The following is a 16,075-nucleotide window of genomic DNA, read 5'->3' as shown; positions in this document are numbered from 1 at the left end:
GGCCAGCTTACGTAGAGCACGGGATGAACTTGACGCTGCTCATGGTCGTGCTCATATTTGCCAGCAGATCCAGCACGTCCATGTTCGCAGTGCGCCACGTATCGTCTACCACGCCCTGCGCCGTAGAGTTCGAGTCATCGGGAGCCGGGTACGGCCACGTCGTGTCCGGGTTAAGCGTCCACCAGAAGCCGCCAGCCAGGTACGGCTCCGTTGAGCCCGCCATTTGAGCAATCACGTCCTTGACAATACGCGTACTCGTCTGCTTGTCCGTGCCATCAAGGTCTCCCACGAGACCACCGAAAGACGACAGTACCACGGCCATGCCCGTGTCGAAAGCCGCGCCGAACGAGTAGTTCATGTTGAGCTTCACGTTGGCCAGCAGGTCCTCGTCGCTGTACTCCACGTAGTCGTCAAGCAGATCGCCGCTCGTCGTGCCGTCCTCAAAGAAGAAGAGTCGCGGCAGGTACGAGCTCGAGTAGTACTTGGGTGCGTACACAACCTTGTTGGCCGTGTCCAGCTTGATGGGGGCGTCGCTCACACCCGTGAGGTCCGATCCCGGCAGGAAAGTGTTCTTGATGGAACGGTCGCCGTACGTGTCCTTGTGGCTCTCGCCCTGCACGCCTTGCACGAAGGCCAGCCACTTGGGGCACTTGGTCAGCATGTGGTTGGCCAGTTCAGTGGCCGCCACGGCCCAGTCCGTGTCCGAGCCGTCGCCCCACGTCGCGTCCGTGCTCAGACTATCCTTGAGGTCAATGCCGATGATGTTGAAGTGCGTCGAGTCACACATGGCCTCGGCCAGCGTCGTGATGGCCGTCTTGATGTCGGCCAGCTTGATGGACGAGCCGTACCACAGGCCCGAGCTGTCGTCGTCCGACGTGGACAGCACGTGGAAGTCGAGCACGACGCCAATGTTGAACTGGCCCAGGCCCTGCACCATGAGCCCCAGCAGCGTGTTGTAGCGCGAGGCCGTGGCCAGCGCGCGGTTCGAGTTCGTGTTGATGAGGTTCGAGTCGATGTCCGTGTTGCGCATGACGGCGTCGATGGAGAGCGGGAAGCGCACGACGTTGAACTTGTTGTAGTGCAGGAAGTAGGCGTAGCGGTAGAGCGAGTCGCCGTCCACCGTGTTGTCCCACAGACCCTTGGGCACGCCCTTGCTGTCCTCCATGCCCTTCCAGTTGATGCCCTTGATGTCGATCTGCGTACTCGTGCCGTCCGCCAGCTGCGCAAAGATGCGGCCGTTCTTGCTGATGTAGTTGGGCTGCTCGCAGCCTTTGTCCGTGTACGACTTGGGGTTCGTCACCGTCAGGTCCGAGGCCGGGTCCGTGGGGCTGCCGTCATCGACCTGCACGCCGTCCGAGTACTTGGCCTCATCCGACGCCTCGCTGCTGGCCACCGTCTCGTTCACGTCGTCGTGCGTCTGGATGCCGTAGTACGTGAGGCCCGCGACGGAGACCACAGCCAGTAGAAGCAGTGCGAGCGCTCCAGGCCACGTCTAATAATACAAAAGGAAGCGGTCAGAGAATAACGCCCCGCCTGATACGTAGATAGAGGCGCCATTTGCAGTAACGTACCGAGCGACGGCCACGGTAGCGCGCCTTCTTGCCGGCGAAAGTTGTGTCCACGTCGGCGGCGGCGATGATGCGCTCGACTTCGGAGCTGCGGCCGGCGGAGAAGGAGCCTCGGCCCACGCCGCTGGGGCGTCCGGACGTGCTCATGCTGATGGCTGCTGCTGTGTGCTGTACGTTGCTGTCGTGAAGAAGGTCTGACGTCCGAGCTCGTCCTCGCTTTCGCACTGAAGGTTGGAGACTGTGCCGACTCTTGCGAAGAAACGGAAGAGAGGGAGTTGACTTGCTTTTTGTGCGACATACAAGAAGCAAGTTATGTTGACTAGGGGTGGGGCTGGTGTACGCCACATGAGAAACCGCCCGCCTTTGGCTCTATTCTTTGTATTGTATAGGCCCTGTATGGGGCTTCCAGGTCGGCTCTGATAGCATGGAGCGCGCTCTCTGTGTTGTTGGTCAGCATTGCTGCATTCGCTGTAGCGGTGGGGTAGTTTGGCTGTGCTTTGGCAAAATGTATCAAGCACAGCTGGATAGTGATATTCCAGCCGAACCCACTTGACGACCCCTCAAAATTTCAGCTCGAGATTCCGTCTAAGTACGATAGTACCTTTGACTTGCTGAGCCTGTGGCATGTCGGACCGAGGAAGGCTGTCGAGTAAAACCGATCACTAGAAATGTACTGGCGCCAGGGAGCTCGAGAATGGAAGCGGACTGGGGTGTTTATCTTCGCGCTACTTAAGTTTTACGGGCACCGATGCTCGGCGATCAATAGTAAATATTGTCGCTGAGATGTTGTGTTGTGCATGGGAAAGCTTGCCGTGACGGTGTTCCCGTGAAAGGATAGCAATTTCGGAAGCACCTGATTCACGTACTGGAGAAGTTCGAGTCGGGGTCATGGGCGCGAAGACACTCGAAAGTTTTAGCGGCGTCTTCACGTTGTAGCGGTGGCTTCATGGGCGCGTACCCGAAGACAATCGAGTCTCATGCATGCAGACCGACTGCCGGACGGGGCTCATTCCGCAATTTGACACAAGAAGCTCAAGCGATGGACCGACCGGTCTGGTGGGACGAAGACGCCGAAAGGCTCGCCGAGGAGGTGTGGCTACCCGTTGCCGAGGACTTCTCGGAGCGGAGCGGCGAGCCCAGGAGCGTTATTGCCCTTCCGCTGATGGGCACGTCCTTCTTCGGACTGATAAACCCCAGCAACCACTGGTTGCCAAGCAGTCCGTCCTGAAATGGACGGAGATGCGCGATATCGCCTTCGACGACCCGATGCTCCACGACAACGCCATCAACAACTGCATCAAGATTGAGTTCGACCCCACTCCTCAACAGCGCGAGCTCCTGAAGAAGATGTTCGGCACGTACCGAGCCGTCTGAAACGAGGTCGTGACGCGACCGAGTGAGGACTATTTCTGGCTGAGGGGTCACGTCGGTACTGGCCAATCTGTACCTCACGAAGTGAGCTTGAAAGTGCTGCTTCCTAGCCTTAAAAAAACCACTCATTCACTCCTACCGTGCACTTCAACGGCTGCAACTACCGGGCAATCTCCGTCGGAAGACAAGGAAGGACAATTCGACGTCCATCGAGATCTAAGCAACCGGTTTTCTCTGGACGGGTGTGGGGAAGCGAGCTCGCTTTTATCCTCGATACTTCGGCTTCCACAACAACACCGAAGAGGGCATCGGCACCAAAGAGAATTTCCCACAGCTGACTGGATCCGTACGTCTACAGTATCTGCGCATCGGCAAATTCTATCTGTGCGTCCGAGACACCGACATTTCGAGCTTTCGGGTAGCTCTCGCGTCTGTGCCATTGATCCTGGAGTACGAGACTTTATCTCCATCTATGACCCGGACGGATTCGCTGTGGCCGTGTATGACGCGGAGAAGCAGATCGAAAGGTGCTTCGCCTCCATCGACCGCCTTCAGTCCCTCAAGACTCGCGAGAGAAACAAGCGCAAGCGGCAGCGGATGAACAAGACCATTTACGCTACGCACCAAAAGGTCACCAAGTGGTTATCCCTCACTTACCACGAGGTGCTGCTGCCTGAGTTCCGAGTGTCGGAGATGATACGACGCCGAAATCGCTCCGATGGCCGTCCTCGCGCCATCACCAGGAATACGGGCTGACTTGGTCGCCGTACAAGGTCAGAAAAATGGTGGAGGAGAAGATGGCCAGGACCGGAGGCCGACGGATTGTGTGCACGGAGCCGTTCACTAGCTAGACCTGCTCGCTCTGCGGGAGAATCAACCGTGGGTTAACGTGGCAGAAGGTCTTCAGGTGCCCGCACTGCGGCTACGTGTGCGGCCAAGACATCGTAACATCTAGGCTAGTGTGCCTGGTGAGTTCATCAGATTGGGCGCCAGCACGTTTGAAGTCATTGGTTTGGGGGGATAACTTGCTGAAGCACTTTGCTGCAAAGCGCCGAACTGGAGCCATTATGGTACTCTGTTGCCGATAAATGACGTTGCCGTGGAGCTTCCTATTGAAATCTGCCACTGCTGTTGTTGCTCGTCTAATGCCGCAGGTACTTGGCTTCCACCACAGCTCGATCAAAGTGGTCTATGAATTTCACAGGAACGATGACTCGCCTCATCTCTGTGGAGTGCAATGCTCGGTAGAAATTAATCACGGGATGTCGATAAACCACACTACGAAGATTGAGCTGCAAGCATTGCTACTTCGGAGTACTAGCAACGCTTGCGAGTTGCCACACGTAGTCGCCTGCTAGTGCATGTACTGTAACCGCGGGGGAGCTGGACGCCACCACTACGCCCATCAAAATTCGTATTTCATCTTCACCTGTTTTTGACCCGATAGAAACCAACCAGGACCCGAGCTCGGAGCACCGCACATCAGTGCCAAGTCCAAGTCGCCATGGCCGCGACTGCATCCAAGGAGACCATCACGACACTCACCGCCTCGACTGCAGCTGCCAATGGAGAGGCCAACGAAGAAGGCGGCTGGCACAAGCTAGTGGTGACGTTCCAGGCATCCCCCGACGCCATGCTGGTAGGCGCATTGGCTGTCTAACGCGGGGTTGGATGCAAAGCCACTGACAACTTATTAGCTTGGACACGCAGAGATGAACGCGGCGTGGAGGCTGTTCCTCTTCGGCAACGGGTCGCCCACGCACCACCTGGGGCTGCTCACGGGGTCCCCCACCGAGGTGGACGTGCTCGGGATGCTGCCGGTGGGGAACGACCCGGACAATGCGCCGGTTGAGATCGAGGCCATCGTGGCGCCTCGCTGCAGACGTCAAGTCTGGCTGCGCAACGCACGTGGCGAGCGCCTCGGTTACGCCGCGTCGTGGATTAACGTGGCGGACGTGGGCGCCGTCTTCAAGGACACCAAGATCCCCATTGGCAAGAACATCCTGCAGCACAAGACCGAGCTGTATCGGGACATGAAGAGCGTCTTCTGCGGCAACTCGACCGAGCTGGAGCAGGCATTCGGCGCGCCGGGGCCATTCTGGGGTCGCTCCTACCTCTTCTGGAACGGCGGACGACCTGTTACCTTCATCTACGAGGTCTTCTCGCCGGCGCTGGAGAAGTACATGGGCAAGGTGCTGCAATAGACGAAATAGACTCTTTATCTGCTAGCTAATGTTCACTTGGAGAGTCTATTGCAGCCTCTTGCTTTACGCAGACCCGCTTCACGGTACGGAGACACGTGAGTCCGGTCAAAAAGGTCGTTCACGCATCGTCTTCACCTGTCTCGTGTCTGCATCGCCTGCGTCCCACTCGTGCTCACTACGTCGGTTGACGCTTAGAGCGACATACGCCACCGGCCCTTGTTGAATCGGCGCTTGAGCAGCTTGCGGCCCGAGATGGACACGCGACGCGTGCGGAAGCCGTGCTTGCGTTTACGACGCAGTACACTGGGCTGGTACGTGCGCTTGATGGCCTGCAGGGGCTCTACAACACACAATAAAGCTTACGTCAGTTGCCTTTCTAAACAACAGCAGCGGCGGCCTGGGACCTTACCGTTGAGGCTCTCGGTGGGGCACTCGAGCTCTCCGATCTGCGGCAGGAGGTCGCCGATCTGCACGTTGCGGCTGATGCCCGTCTCGAAGACCAGCGGGTTGTGCACCAGCGCGTCTGTAGCATACACAAACCAAGTGAGAGCAAGCACAGGCAGAGGCGACAGGGAGGGACGCACTCATGTGGACGGCGGGCGACATCAGCAGCACAGCCGGTTTCGTCACGGAGAAGCTGCCGCTTGAGATGCTGGACAGTGCGCGCACGCTCGATACGCCTACGCGCGCGCGCAGACTCAGCTGCAGCGCGTTCTTCACGAGCATGGCCGCCATCGTTGCCTCAGTCGCTGCTGGCCGCTTGTTTGTCTTGGCTGTATGAAAGGCCAGCGACGACAATGCGCTGTGATGGGTTGACTGTATGACGGTGAGTAGTTTTGTCTGGCATAATGGCTACACTGACTGGGAAATGGCTACAACTGATGCACTCGAGGTGCCGAGATACGCGAGAAGATAGACGCTTGGGCGTTGCTGGCACAGGGGGTTGACAAACACACAGACGGTAGCTTTGTTATTAGGGCTTGCTGAAGCCATTGCTTGGACTCCACTCGCTGGCGACTGCGAAGGCGGGGGATAATGTACATCTTGTTTCTTGGTGGCGTGGTGGCGTCCCCTACCTCGCTCGCTCGCTTGGTTTCTCTCTCTCTCGCTCATCTCCTCCTCTCTCAAGTCGCTCAACGCGAACTGTCGTCGTTGGGTTTTGGTTGGAAGATGATCAGCAGGATGAGCGCCATGGCCATGATCACAATGAGCCCCACGAGGAACTGGATGCACTGCTTGAAGCTGTCCGCCTCATCGTCGACCTCACTCGCCGCGCCCGCGGGTCTTCGCACGAGGTAGCCCAGCTCCGCGTCCGACTCGGAGCCAGCGTCCGATACGGACGAGTTGTAGCAGCACAGCAGCACCGACGGACACGCCGAGGAGGTTCTGTTAACCGTACCGCCTTGCCGACGTCGTCCAGGGTTGCTGGTGGGCGGCAGCGGGCGCCTCGTCCACTCGGGACTGCGGAACCACGGCAACGGGTAGACTTCTTCCTCGGGCTTGGGCATCAGCGGCGTGCGCTCGTTCCGCGCCGTCGCCACCTTGGACCTGCTCACGCTCACTACCAGCGGCGACAACGAGCTGGTCTCGCCGTCGCCGGGCGGCTCCACGCGCTGCGCATCGGCGGCCACCATCTCCGCTACCGCTCGATTGATTCAGAATGGCGGGACCTGACCTGATTCCGATCTGAGTCTGAGTAAACCACAAGAAAAACGCGACGTGGCAGGCGACGTCATCATTGACAGCTTTATCATCCCCTACTAACGTTACTTGCTGTCTACGCCTTCTCCTTGGCCAGGTAGGCGTCGTGCAGCTTCTTCTGCTTGTCCTGCTCCTTCTTGAGCTTCTTGCGCTGGTTCTTGGTCAGCTCCTCGCCGGCCGCGCTGTGTGTGGGCAGCCCCTCGGCGTCGAACTGCGCGTACAGCTCCGGCTGCTTCTTGAACATGTCGGCCGGTGACAGCTTCATCTTCTCCAGCTTGAGCGCCAGTTGCTGCATCTGCGCGTCCTTGCGGCTGGCGTTCGCACCCGACGCACCTGCTGCTCCGCTGGCCGTCTCGCCGCCGCCCTCGCGCAGCGCCACGATCTGGTTCAGCACCTTCTTGTCCTTGGTCGAGTCCTGGTCCAGCACAAAGTAGCCGATGCGCTCGAACTGCACGATCGAGCCCAGGTTCTTGGCGAACGACTCGGCGTCCACGCGCGCCGACGCGTACACGCGCTCCGAGTTCTTCGAGTCCACGAACGACTCCCAGTCCTTCACGTCGCTCGGCAGCTCCGGCACCGTGAAGAGATGCGAGTACACGCGCACCTCCACCTTCGGGCTGTTCGCGGGCACCCACGAGAGCACGCCCTTGGGCTTGGCGGCGTTCGTCCAGTCCATCTGGCCCAGCACCTTCGTCACACGCCCGCTGGCGTCCGTCTCTAGCTTCGTGCACGTGAACGGGAAGGCGTATTTCAGACGCACCTGCTTGTTCGGCGCCACGCCGTAAAAGTCCTTGGAGTCCACCGCGTGCACGTCGCTGCGGTCGAGGAACAGCTTCTGTGTGAGCTGCACCTGGTGGTACGCATTGCCGCCGTCGCGGTCCACATCCTGCGGATAGTCTGGTACCCGCAGTGCCAGCGCGCTCTTGTCGGGCGCGTCGCCAAAGTTCTCGATGACGAGCTCCACGGGGTCGAGCACAGCCATCACACGCTTTGAGGACTCGCCCAGGGTGTTGCGCGCCACCGAGTATAGCCGCTCGATCTGGATCGTCGATTGCACGCGCGTGACACCGATCTCCTTGCAGAACTGCTTGATGATCTCGGGCGTGAAGCCGCGCCGACGGAGGCCGTTGAGCGTGCCCATGCGCGGGTCGTCCCAGCCACGCACCGTCTTGGACGTCACGAGCTTGAGCAGTTTGCGCTTGCTCAGCACCGTGTACGTCATGGACAGCCGCGCGAACTCGTAGACGTTGGGCTTGAACAGGTCCAGCTCATGCAGCAGCCAGTAGTACGACTCGCGACGCGTCTCGAACTCGAGCGTGCAGATGGAGTAGTCGATGTGCTCCAGCGCGTCCACGATGCAGTGCGTGTAGTCGTACGTGGGGTAGATGCACCACTTGTCGCCGATGTGCGGGTGCGCCACGAACTTGATGCGGTAGGCCACGTGGTCCCACATGTTGGGGTTGGGACTGCCGAGGTTCATCTTCATGCGCAGACACGCCTCACCTTCGCCATACAGGCCGAGTCGCATCTTCTCGAACTCGGCCAGATTTTCGGCGACTGAGCGCGAGCGGAAGGGCGACTTGCCGGCCTCGGACACGTCCTTCTCGTCCTTTGCGCCGGGCGTGGCGTGGAACTGCTGCAGCACGATGCGCGAGGCCTCGATCTCGGCCTTGCTCTGGTGGCACACGTAGGCGCGGCCCTTGCGGATGAGCTTGAGCGCCAGATCGTACAGCTCCTGGAAGTACTGGCTGCTGTACGTGACCTTGGTGGGCGTGTAGCCCAACCAGTGCACGTTGTTGGCGATGGCGTCGATGTACTCGTTGCTCTCGGCCTCGGGGTTCGTGTCATCGTAGCGGAAGTACGTCTCGCGCTGGTCCGGAGCTACGCCCAGCTTCTCGAAGGCCTCGAAGAAGTTCATGTTCATCGACTTGGCGTGGCCCACGTGCAGGTAGCCGTTGGGCTCGGGTGGGAAGCGCGTGCGCACCTTGCCCTGCGTCACGCGCTGGTGGTCGGCCAGCTGCTGCGGCGAGTTCTTGGCCAGCGCCATGTCGCGCGCCTCCAGGCCGGTCGCGGTCGTCGCCATCGTTTGAGGGGAAGGTGCTGCCTTGCTGCTTGACTGCGAATGCTATTGTGAGCCAATCGGATTTGGCTCGCGGATATCCCATACAAAAAGCAAGTCTGACGGACGCCACAGGAAAATGCCCTGGCAACGGAGAATGCTGTATTGCTCTTCGTTGTGGCAAGAAATGGCTGCTACTCTGTCTCGCCCGCCAGTTGCTACGCTACTTCTTGGCGAAGGAGACCTTGAGCGCGTCCGTGGGCGTGAGCTTGAAGCCAAAGAGGCCTTGCAGCGCGATGGCGGCCTGCGCCTCGTCGCCGAACTCGACAAACGCCAGCCCCTTCTTGCCCGGCACCATGCGCACCTCCTAATAGACACAACACACACACAGTCAGAACGTAGAATTAAGCGCAACAACAAGCAGGCCACCGCACCTTGAAGCCTTGGTACTGCTTGAACAGCACACTCAGCATCTCCTTGTTGCAAGACTCAGGCAGGTCCTGGAGGAACAAAATCTTGTTGGGCACGTTCTGCGCCGGCGGTGGCCGCGCGGCGACGCTGCTATTCTCTCCCGCCTGCTTCTTGTTCGTCTGCTGCTGCTGCGGTGCTGCCGGCTTGGGCTCGCGCTTGCGCTTCTCGCGGGGCACGAACGAGCCTTCGCGGCGCGCGATGACGTCGGCCTTCTCCTTGGCGAAGTGCGCCACCACGGGCTTGTCGAACAGCACGGAGCCTCCCACGGCACGCAGCGCGTTTGAAGCGCTCGGGACGTCATCGAACGTGACCCACGCCTGGCCGCGCAGCCGCCGCGCGCGGCCCATGACGATCTCGAGGATCTTGCCGTGCTGCGACAGCGTCGCGTAGAGCGTGGCCTTCATGCGGTCGGCCTTGATCTTGTCGTTCAGGTTGTTTAGATACAGCGACTGGTTCGGCGGCACGTCCGCCGTCAGGGCCGCGGCGGGAGGCGCGGCAGCGTCGGTCATCGGTGCTTGGTGGTCTGCTGATCGAACCTTTTGTTGCTATCGCAACAGATTCCGTCAAACCCGATATGGCTGCAGTAGATCGAATTAGAGGGGTCGTGGTATGCTTTAGTGAATTCAAGTGAACACCTTATTTGTACGAAGCGAAATGCTGGCGACGGCGACGCTGCAGCATAACTTGGCGGCGCTGCAGTCGCAGCTGGGGACGTTGCAGCAGGAGAACAGCGCGCTGAGCCGCGACCTGTGCCTCAAGGAGAACTACATCCAGCTGAAGGACCAGCAGTTCCGCGTGATGCAGCGGCGTCTGGAGGAGCTGGAAGGTGCCGTGGCCCAGTGGAAGGACCGCTGGCTGCAGCAGGTGAACGCCCAGCACGCCACGAGCGGGGAGATAGGCCAGGTGGACAGATTGGAGGACGCCAAGTGGACACCGTGGAAGTGCAAGCCCGGGACGACCTCCCGAGCCAAAGCGCTGGCCCAAGCCTCGTCCAAGCTCGAGAAGCTCTCGCAGGCGGACAGGAACAAGCTGCAGCCGCTGCTGGCGGCCATCGAGCAGAGTGGACAAGAAAGAGGTGGGGACCTGGGGGACCTCGTGTTCGCCGACGTGTCCGAGGAGCTCAGTCGCGTCCTGCTGCTGCATCTGCTGCCGGCGCTGGTGGACGCGGTGGACGGCGCACAGCAACTGCAGTGCTTCAGTCGCACGTATCGCAAGCAGACGATGGACTTTCGAGTCGTGGTGGAGGCTGCAGAAGGCGACACAGCAACAGCAGCGGACAAGTCGCCGTCCGGTGTTGTATCAGTCGATGCTGGTGGAGAGGTGTCAGTTGCAGTGGACCTACCAGAGGTAGAGGAGAGCGAGGCCCCGCACTTGTTCGACTGGGTGGAGCTGGATCGACGTGGAGCTGGACGAAGTTCCGTGCCCCATGGACCACGCGAGCTGCACGCGACCAAGGCCATGTTCGTCTCTCGCCCTCACAGCGGCTCCACTGCGGCGCGGGCAGTCATCCCGCCGCTGGATAAACTCGGGGACAAGGCGCAGGACAAGGCCTCGCGTCGCTACACGCTGACCCCCAAGCGCACAGGCCCGACCTTCGCAGTGGAGACGACCCGCACACATACAATGACTATGGGCGCATTGCCGTCTCCAGCGCAGTCTCCGTCGTCGATGGGGGTGCTCCCTTTGGGTTCGGATGGCGAGGCCATACCGATGCCTCCACGCGAGAAAGAGGGCAAGGACGGCAAGATCAAGAAGATCGTGGGAAGCGTCTTTGACCGACTGAGTCGGCACAAGTCCCTGCAATCGATGGGGTCCAACTCGACAACAAGCTCCTCGTCGCATGCGTCGCCTGTGCCATTGACGGCTGGCTCCGATGCTGCTGGCGACGAGGATGAATCGATTTGCGATGGCTGTGGACGCGGGCCGCTCTCAGGCGTCAAGTGGGTGTGTCGGACGTGCCGTCTACTGGCAGGTGAAGAGTACGAGCTGTGCGACAAGTGCTATGGCCAAGGCTTGCACGGCAAGGAGCACGAGGACGCCTTGTTTGCGCGTGTCGAGGCTATCGTCGTGCGGAAGTGCCCACGCCTTGCGAGCGAGACGGAGCTGCTGCATCTGCTGCGCGTCGGTATCTGCAAGGCCAATCTGAAGAAGTTTAGCTTCTGCCTCACGTGGATCGCTGACCTGCTGCAGTGCGGCCGCACGACGGATTTGCGTGCACGGGCGCTGGAGATCGCCCATATCCCCCCGACTGTCCGCAGCGAGTTCGCGCGGCTACTGCGCGAGCTTCTGACGCGCTATCGGCCGGACATTGAGCTCAAAACGGAGTGGGAGCCGTCTGCAGGTGCTCAACACGGAACTCTCGGTCCTGGGACTCCTGCTATGCGTGGAGAAGGAGCTCCAGACGAGCTGGATACCTTGCGAATCTGGGTGAAGGATGCCCCCACGGCCAACGTTGCGCCCACCGGAGCCACAGCAAGCGGAACCTCGCTAGGCTAGCTGGTGGTCTGGAGCGAGTGCACGTTTGAAGTGAGTTGCCGCGTGGAGAAATACATATACTAACGAATATCTTTGTGAACTGAGTGTCGTTTTTTGCTGCTCAATGGGACAGTGTAGGTTTTGTGGAGAGCTACAGCACCATCTGAAGACCGGCGAGCAAGGCGAGCGCGGTAGCTGCAGCGCAGAGTCCGACAAAACTTGGACTTGACTGTCTCCTGTCTTCGAATGACTCGTACGGTCGGCCACGATAGTCTAATGCCGGCTGGACACCACCAGGACATACGCCGTTATCGTCTACGGTGCACGCGAGCCCCACCTGCTTGTGGGTGTAGTCGAAGCGCGCGTAATACGCTCGGAAGAAGACTGTGCCAAGAACCACGACGTCAACGTCACTACTGAGTTCGGAAGGGTGAATGAAGTCGATCATTGCGGTGCATTCGCGGCGGTGCTGGTCACAGCGAACGTAGTCGCTGCCCTGCAGTACGAAGCGTTGACTCTTGGCGTCTGGACTGTGGCCATCGTCCAGCAAGAATTCAACAGCAAGTGGTGGAAACTCATTGACGCGGCAAAGTCGGCAAGCTGGGAGCGATTGGTGCTTGGTTGGAGGCAGAAAACGCGTGCCGAACCGTACGACAAGCGCCTGGACAACAGAATCGAAGACGCGCGGAGGCAGTAGCAGCATGGATGTCCCAGAGTCGAACAGAGCGATGATGTGGTGCTTGTCTGGGCCCCCACTTGGCAGCAGTATCTTGTCAAAGGACACACTCTGGACTGGCAGCGCCCAGAAGCCAAAGGTGCCTTTGGTTGATGAAGAAGAAGGATGCGCGCCTCGAAGCGCGTCGTTCGAGGCAACGGGAAAGGTGAACCACTTTGTGCTGGGGCTCGTCAGTGCTGGGTCGTCGCCTCCAAACGAGAGTTGTGATGATGGCTGTGCCCCAGACGAGCTGCTGATGTAGAGCGAGAAAGCCACGGGACTAGCCAACGTTCCAAGAAAGCTCGAGTTGCTGTGGATCTGCGCCAACGTTTCCATTCCGAAGCCGACGACGCCCTGAGCGTCTACCCCTAGGAGCACTGACGTCTGGTCGTCGACGCAGCCGACGTGCACGTCATGAAGGAGCAATTCGTTCTCGTCCGACCCAAGTAGTCGTAGGTCTGCCCGACCCGCCAGTCCTGCCACGAGGCCGCCACCGTAGCCGATCGTGATGGTCTCTCCAGCTGATAGCCCACTGACAGCAAAAGCGAAGGCGCTGGTCACCCACGCATCGCTGGAGCCCGTGTCGAAGACTACGCGTGCGCGTTGGGGCGGTGAGCCCACGTGCACAGCTCCAGTGAAGCTCAGGTGGTCCTCGCTTTCCAATGGAATGCGGACGAGGCTGGTAGCAGCGATAGCGTGCACTAACACCAACCAGCAGTACAGTTGCCTCGCCATGCTGCGTGTGTGTCTCTTGGGCTTTCGAAGATGTAACGTCAAGGCGAGACCACATGCACATTTACATCACTACAATACCAGCTTGGCGTTAGAAGCGGACTGCGATGAACTTGAGCGGACGCTGCTCGGGCGAGCGAGGTGAGGAGTCCAATACCCAGCAAATCCTCTTATTCAACAATTGCGAGCCAGCCCTGCCCTGCTTGAATCAAACCATTTTTTCAGCTGGCATTCTCGCACGAAGGTGGCGGCAAGCAGGAGCTCACCGAAACAGGAGCGAGCCTTTTCATCTCGATCATCCTCGCTCCAGGCCCCGGGCAAAGACTGCGCTACAATAGATGCCTACCTCTCACGAACTCGGCACTCAAAGTTTGAGCGCCGGAGCGATCGATCTCATGGGGCAGACTCCGCTCCCGACCGATCGCATGGCCGAGTGCTGGGGCACGGCCGAGCGAAGTGACCGACGCGTTCATCCGGCCGAGGTCACCTCCGAGGTGATCAGCGCCGCGCAGAAACTGCTGAGCGCTCGAGTTACGCACGGATTCACTCGCCTTTTGTCACAGGAATCTGCCCAAGCGGACGATAAAGACGGTCTCCGCACGCACTTCCCATACTGAGAGCGAGTCATCCTGCCACATGTCCTTTTCGTAGCAACTGCAACTGTGTGAGTGAATCCCGTGCTTTGACCATCGCCTGCCTTTGCCTCTATCCTGCAGGGCACTTCCCAATTCTCCGGCGTTGCGCTCACAGGAAATCGCAGACTCCTGTACCAAACCCACAGCTTCTACACCCCATGAAGGTCGTTGCCACCACCAGGACGCTCCTGGCCGCAGCGCTGGCCGTCGTGGCGGCCTCGGCCGACACGGACGTCTCCGTCTGCAGAGACGCTACCTACACGATCGCGGACTCGCGCGGCGCCATTTGCTCAGGAGCAGGCAGCGCCCCTGCCGGCACCTCCTGCCCGCTCAAGGGCGACGCGGCCACGGCCGACTGCCACTCATACCTGCCGTCGTATGACGGATCGCAGTGCACAGCGCAAGAGGACGCCGAGTGCACCATCGTGAACGGCGACACGTGGGGCTGCGTGTTCCCGTCCGTGGGCTGCACCGGTAGCTCTTCGACACCGTGTCCCGTGACGAGTCTGCCGGACACCAACGCGACCACCCCATGCCCGGTCACCAGCCTGCCCGACACGAACGAGACGACGACCCCGTGTCCTGTTACGTCGCTCCCTGACACGGAGACGACGACTCCGTGTCCGGTGACTTCCCTGCCGGACACCGAGACGACGACTCCATGCCCTGTTACGTCGCTCCCGGACACAGAGACCAGTACTCCTTGCCCAGTGACTTCTCTTCCGGACACAGAGACCAGTACTCCTTGCCCGGTCACCTCACTCCCTGACGCTGAAGCCACGACGCCGTGCCCTGTTACGTCGCTCCCGGACACCGAGACGACGACTCCGTGTCCAGTGACATCCCTGCCGGACACCGAGACGACAACGCCTTGCCCGGTCACGTCGCTTCCAGACACGGAAACCACGACGCCATGCCCAGTGACGTCGTTGCCGGATACAGGTGCTTCGGAGAGGTCAGCGACGACTCCTTGCCCGGTAACTTCGCTCCCCGACACGGTGGCATCTACGGCCGGATCAACGGAATCGACGGCTACGCCATGCCCGGTGACCTCGTTACCGGACACTGCGACCACGACGCCGTGCCCTGTTACCTCACTCCCGGAAACGACCGATGCTCCTGCTTCAACCACGTCAACGACCCCGTGCCCTGTGACTTCTTTGCCGGACACCACTGACGCCCCTACGTCGACTACGGCTGCCACACCGTGCCCAGTCACTTCGCTCCCTGACAGTACGGACGCTCCCACGACATCGACGCCAGTTGCGACGACGCCATGCCCGGTGACTTCGCTTCCCGACACGACCGACGCGCCTACCTCGACACCTGCTGTGACGACGCCATGCCCGGTGACGTCGTTGCCGGATACAGGCGCTTCGGAGAGGTCAGCGACGACTCCTTGCCCGGTGACTTCGCTTCCCGACACGACCGACGCACCTACCTCGACGCCTTCGTCTACGACGCCATGCCCGGTGACTTCGCTTCCCGACACGACCGACGCACCTACCTCGACGCCTTCGTCTACGACGCCATGCCCGGTGACTTCGCTTCCCGACACGACCGACGCGCCTACCTCGACGCCTTCGTCTACGACGCCATGCCCGGTGACTTCGCTTCCCGACACGACCGACGCGCCTACCTCGACGCCTTCGTCTACGACGCCATGCCCGGTGACTTCGCTTCCCGACACGACCGACGCGCCTACTTCGACGCCTGCTGTGACGACGCCATGCCCGGTGACCTCTCTTCCGGACAGCACGGATGCCCCGACGAGTACCCCGGCAGCCACTACGCCTTGCCCTGTGACCTCGCTGCCTGACACAACGACGACCCCCGCCACCACCACTCCGTGCCCCGTGACGTCGCTGCCTGACCAGGATCAGCAGCAGTCCCAGTGAGGTACATGTATCCATAGCATTGGCTAGCGCTCGGGCCGGAGCGCTGGCTTGGGAGCTATGATTGTTGGACTTTCATTTAGTAACTCCGGAAATTGAATCCGTGCAGTTTTCCATTCTCGACTTACACTCATGGTGGTGGGGGCGGGGGATTACTTGTTTGTTTTGTCTTGCCGCATGACTCATCGCTGACTGAGCAAAGTCCCACTCGGTATCCTCGCGTTGATCCACTGTGAGTGACATGCGGAG

At 60.2% G+C, this 16,075-nt stretch overlaps 9 protein-coding genes across 9 annotated transcripts; 3 read left to right on the top strand and 6 right to left on the bottom strand.

Moving 5' to 3' along the window:
* Positions 1–7: 7 nt before the first annotated feature.
* Positions 8–1,715, bottom strand: KRP23_4555 (Endoglucanase E1; the record flags this gene model as incomplete). The annotated part of the gene is made up of 2 exons (XM_067889527.1): positions 8–1,492; positions 1,572–1,715. 2 exons carry the CDS (start codon positions 1,713–1,715, stop codon positions 8–10), a joined length of 1,629 nt encoding a protein of 542 aa, XP_067748680.1.
* Positions 1,716–4,443: 2,728 nt separating this feature from the next.
* On the top strand, positions 4,444–5,143 carry KRP23_4554 (uncharacterized protein; the record flags this gene model as incomplete). Its single annotated transcript, XM_067889525.1, has 2 exons — positions 4,444–4,578; positions 4,637–5,143. The coding sequence occupies 2 exons, from the start codon at positions 4,444–4,446 to the stop codon at positions 5,141–5,143; spliced, it is 642 nt and encodes a 213-aa protein (XP_067748679.1).
* A 191-nt stretch (positions 5,144–5,334) lies between these two features.
* Positions 5,335–5,878, bottom strand: KRP23_4553 (50S ribosomal protein L34; the record flags this gene model as incomplete). The annotated part of the gene is made up of 3 exons (XM_067889524.1): positions 5,335–5,483; positions 5,553–5,666; positions 5,728–5,878. 3 exons carry the CDS (start codon positions 5,876–5,878, stop codon positions 5,335–5,337), a joined length of 414 nt encoding a protein of 137 aa, XP_067748678.1.
* Positions 5,879–6,276: 398 nt separating this feature from the next.
* On the bottom strand, positions 6,277–6,777 carry KRP23_4552 (uncharacterized protein; the record flags this gene model as incomplete). The annotated part of the gene is made up of 1 exon (XM_067889523.1): positions 6,277–6,777. The coding sequence occupies one exon, from the start codon at positions 6,775–6,777 to the stop codon at positions 6,277–6,279; it is 501 nt and encodes a 166-aa protein (XP_067748677.1).
* Positions 6,778–6,920: 143 nt separating this feature from the next.
* Positions 6,921–8,927, bottom strand: KRP23_4551 (putative glutamine--tRNA ligase; the record flags this gene model as incomplete). The annotated part of the gene is made up of 1 exon (XM_067889522.1): positions 6,921–8,927. One exon carries the CDS (start codon positions 8,925–8,927, stop codon positions 6,921–6,923), a length of 2,007 nt encoding a protein of 668 aa, XP_067748676.1.
* Positions 8,928–9,126: 199 nt separating this feature from the next.
* Positions 9,127–9,883, bottom strand: KRP23_4550 (U2 small nuclear ribonucleoprotein B''; the record flags this gene model as incomplete). Its single annotated transcript, XM_067889521.1, has 2 exons — positions 9,127–9,270; positions 9,338–9,883. The coding sequence occupies 2 exons, from the start codon at positions 9,881–9,883 to the stop codon at positions 9,127–9,129; spliced, it is 690 nt and encodes a 229-aa protein (XP_067748675.1).
* Positions 9,884–10,028: 145 nt separating this feature from the next.
* KRP23_4549 (uncharacterized protein) lies at positions 10,029–11,870 on the top strand (the record flags this gene model as incomplete). Its single annotated transcript, XM_067889520.1, has 1 exon — positions 10,029–11,870. One exon carries the CDS (start codon positions 10,029–10,031, stop codon positions 11,868–11,870), a length of 1,842 nt encoding a protein of 613 aa, XP_067748674.1.
* Positions 11,871–12,000: 130 nt separating this feature from the next.
* On the bottom strand, positions 12,001–13,299 carry KRP23_4548 (Pepsin A; the record flags this gene model as incomplete). Its single annotated transcript, XM_067889519.1, has 1 exon — positions 12,001–13,299. The coding sequence occupies one exon, from the start codon at positions 13,297–13,299 to the stop codon at positions 12,001–12,003; it is 1,299 nt and encodes a 432-aa protein (XP_067748673.1).
* A 790-nt stretch (positions 13,300–14,089) lies between these two features.
* KRP23_4547 (Mucin-1) lies at positions 14,090–15,829 on the top strand (the record flags this gene model as incomplete). The annotated part of the gene is made up of 1 exon (XM_067889518.1): positions 14,090–15,829. The coding sequence occupies one exon, from the start codon at positions 14,090–14,092 to the stop codon at positions 15,827–15,829; it is 1,740 nt and encodes a 579-aa protein (XP_067748672.1).
* Positions 15,830–16,075: the final 246 nt, after the last annotated feature.

The sequence above is a fragment of the Phytophthora ramorum genome (genome assembly GCF_020800215.1).
Source record: "Phytophthora ramorum isolate Pr-102 chromosome Unknown Phyram_PR-102_s0003, whole genome shotgun sequence".
NCBI classification, from domain to species: Eukaryota; Oomycota; class Peronosporomycetes; order Peronosporales; family Peronosporaceae; genus Phytophthora; species Phytophthora ramorum.
Note: the sequence above shows the minus strand (reverse complement) of the source record. Positions and strands in the feature narration are given on the sequence as shown.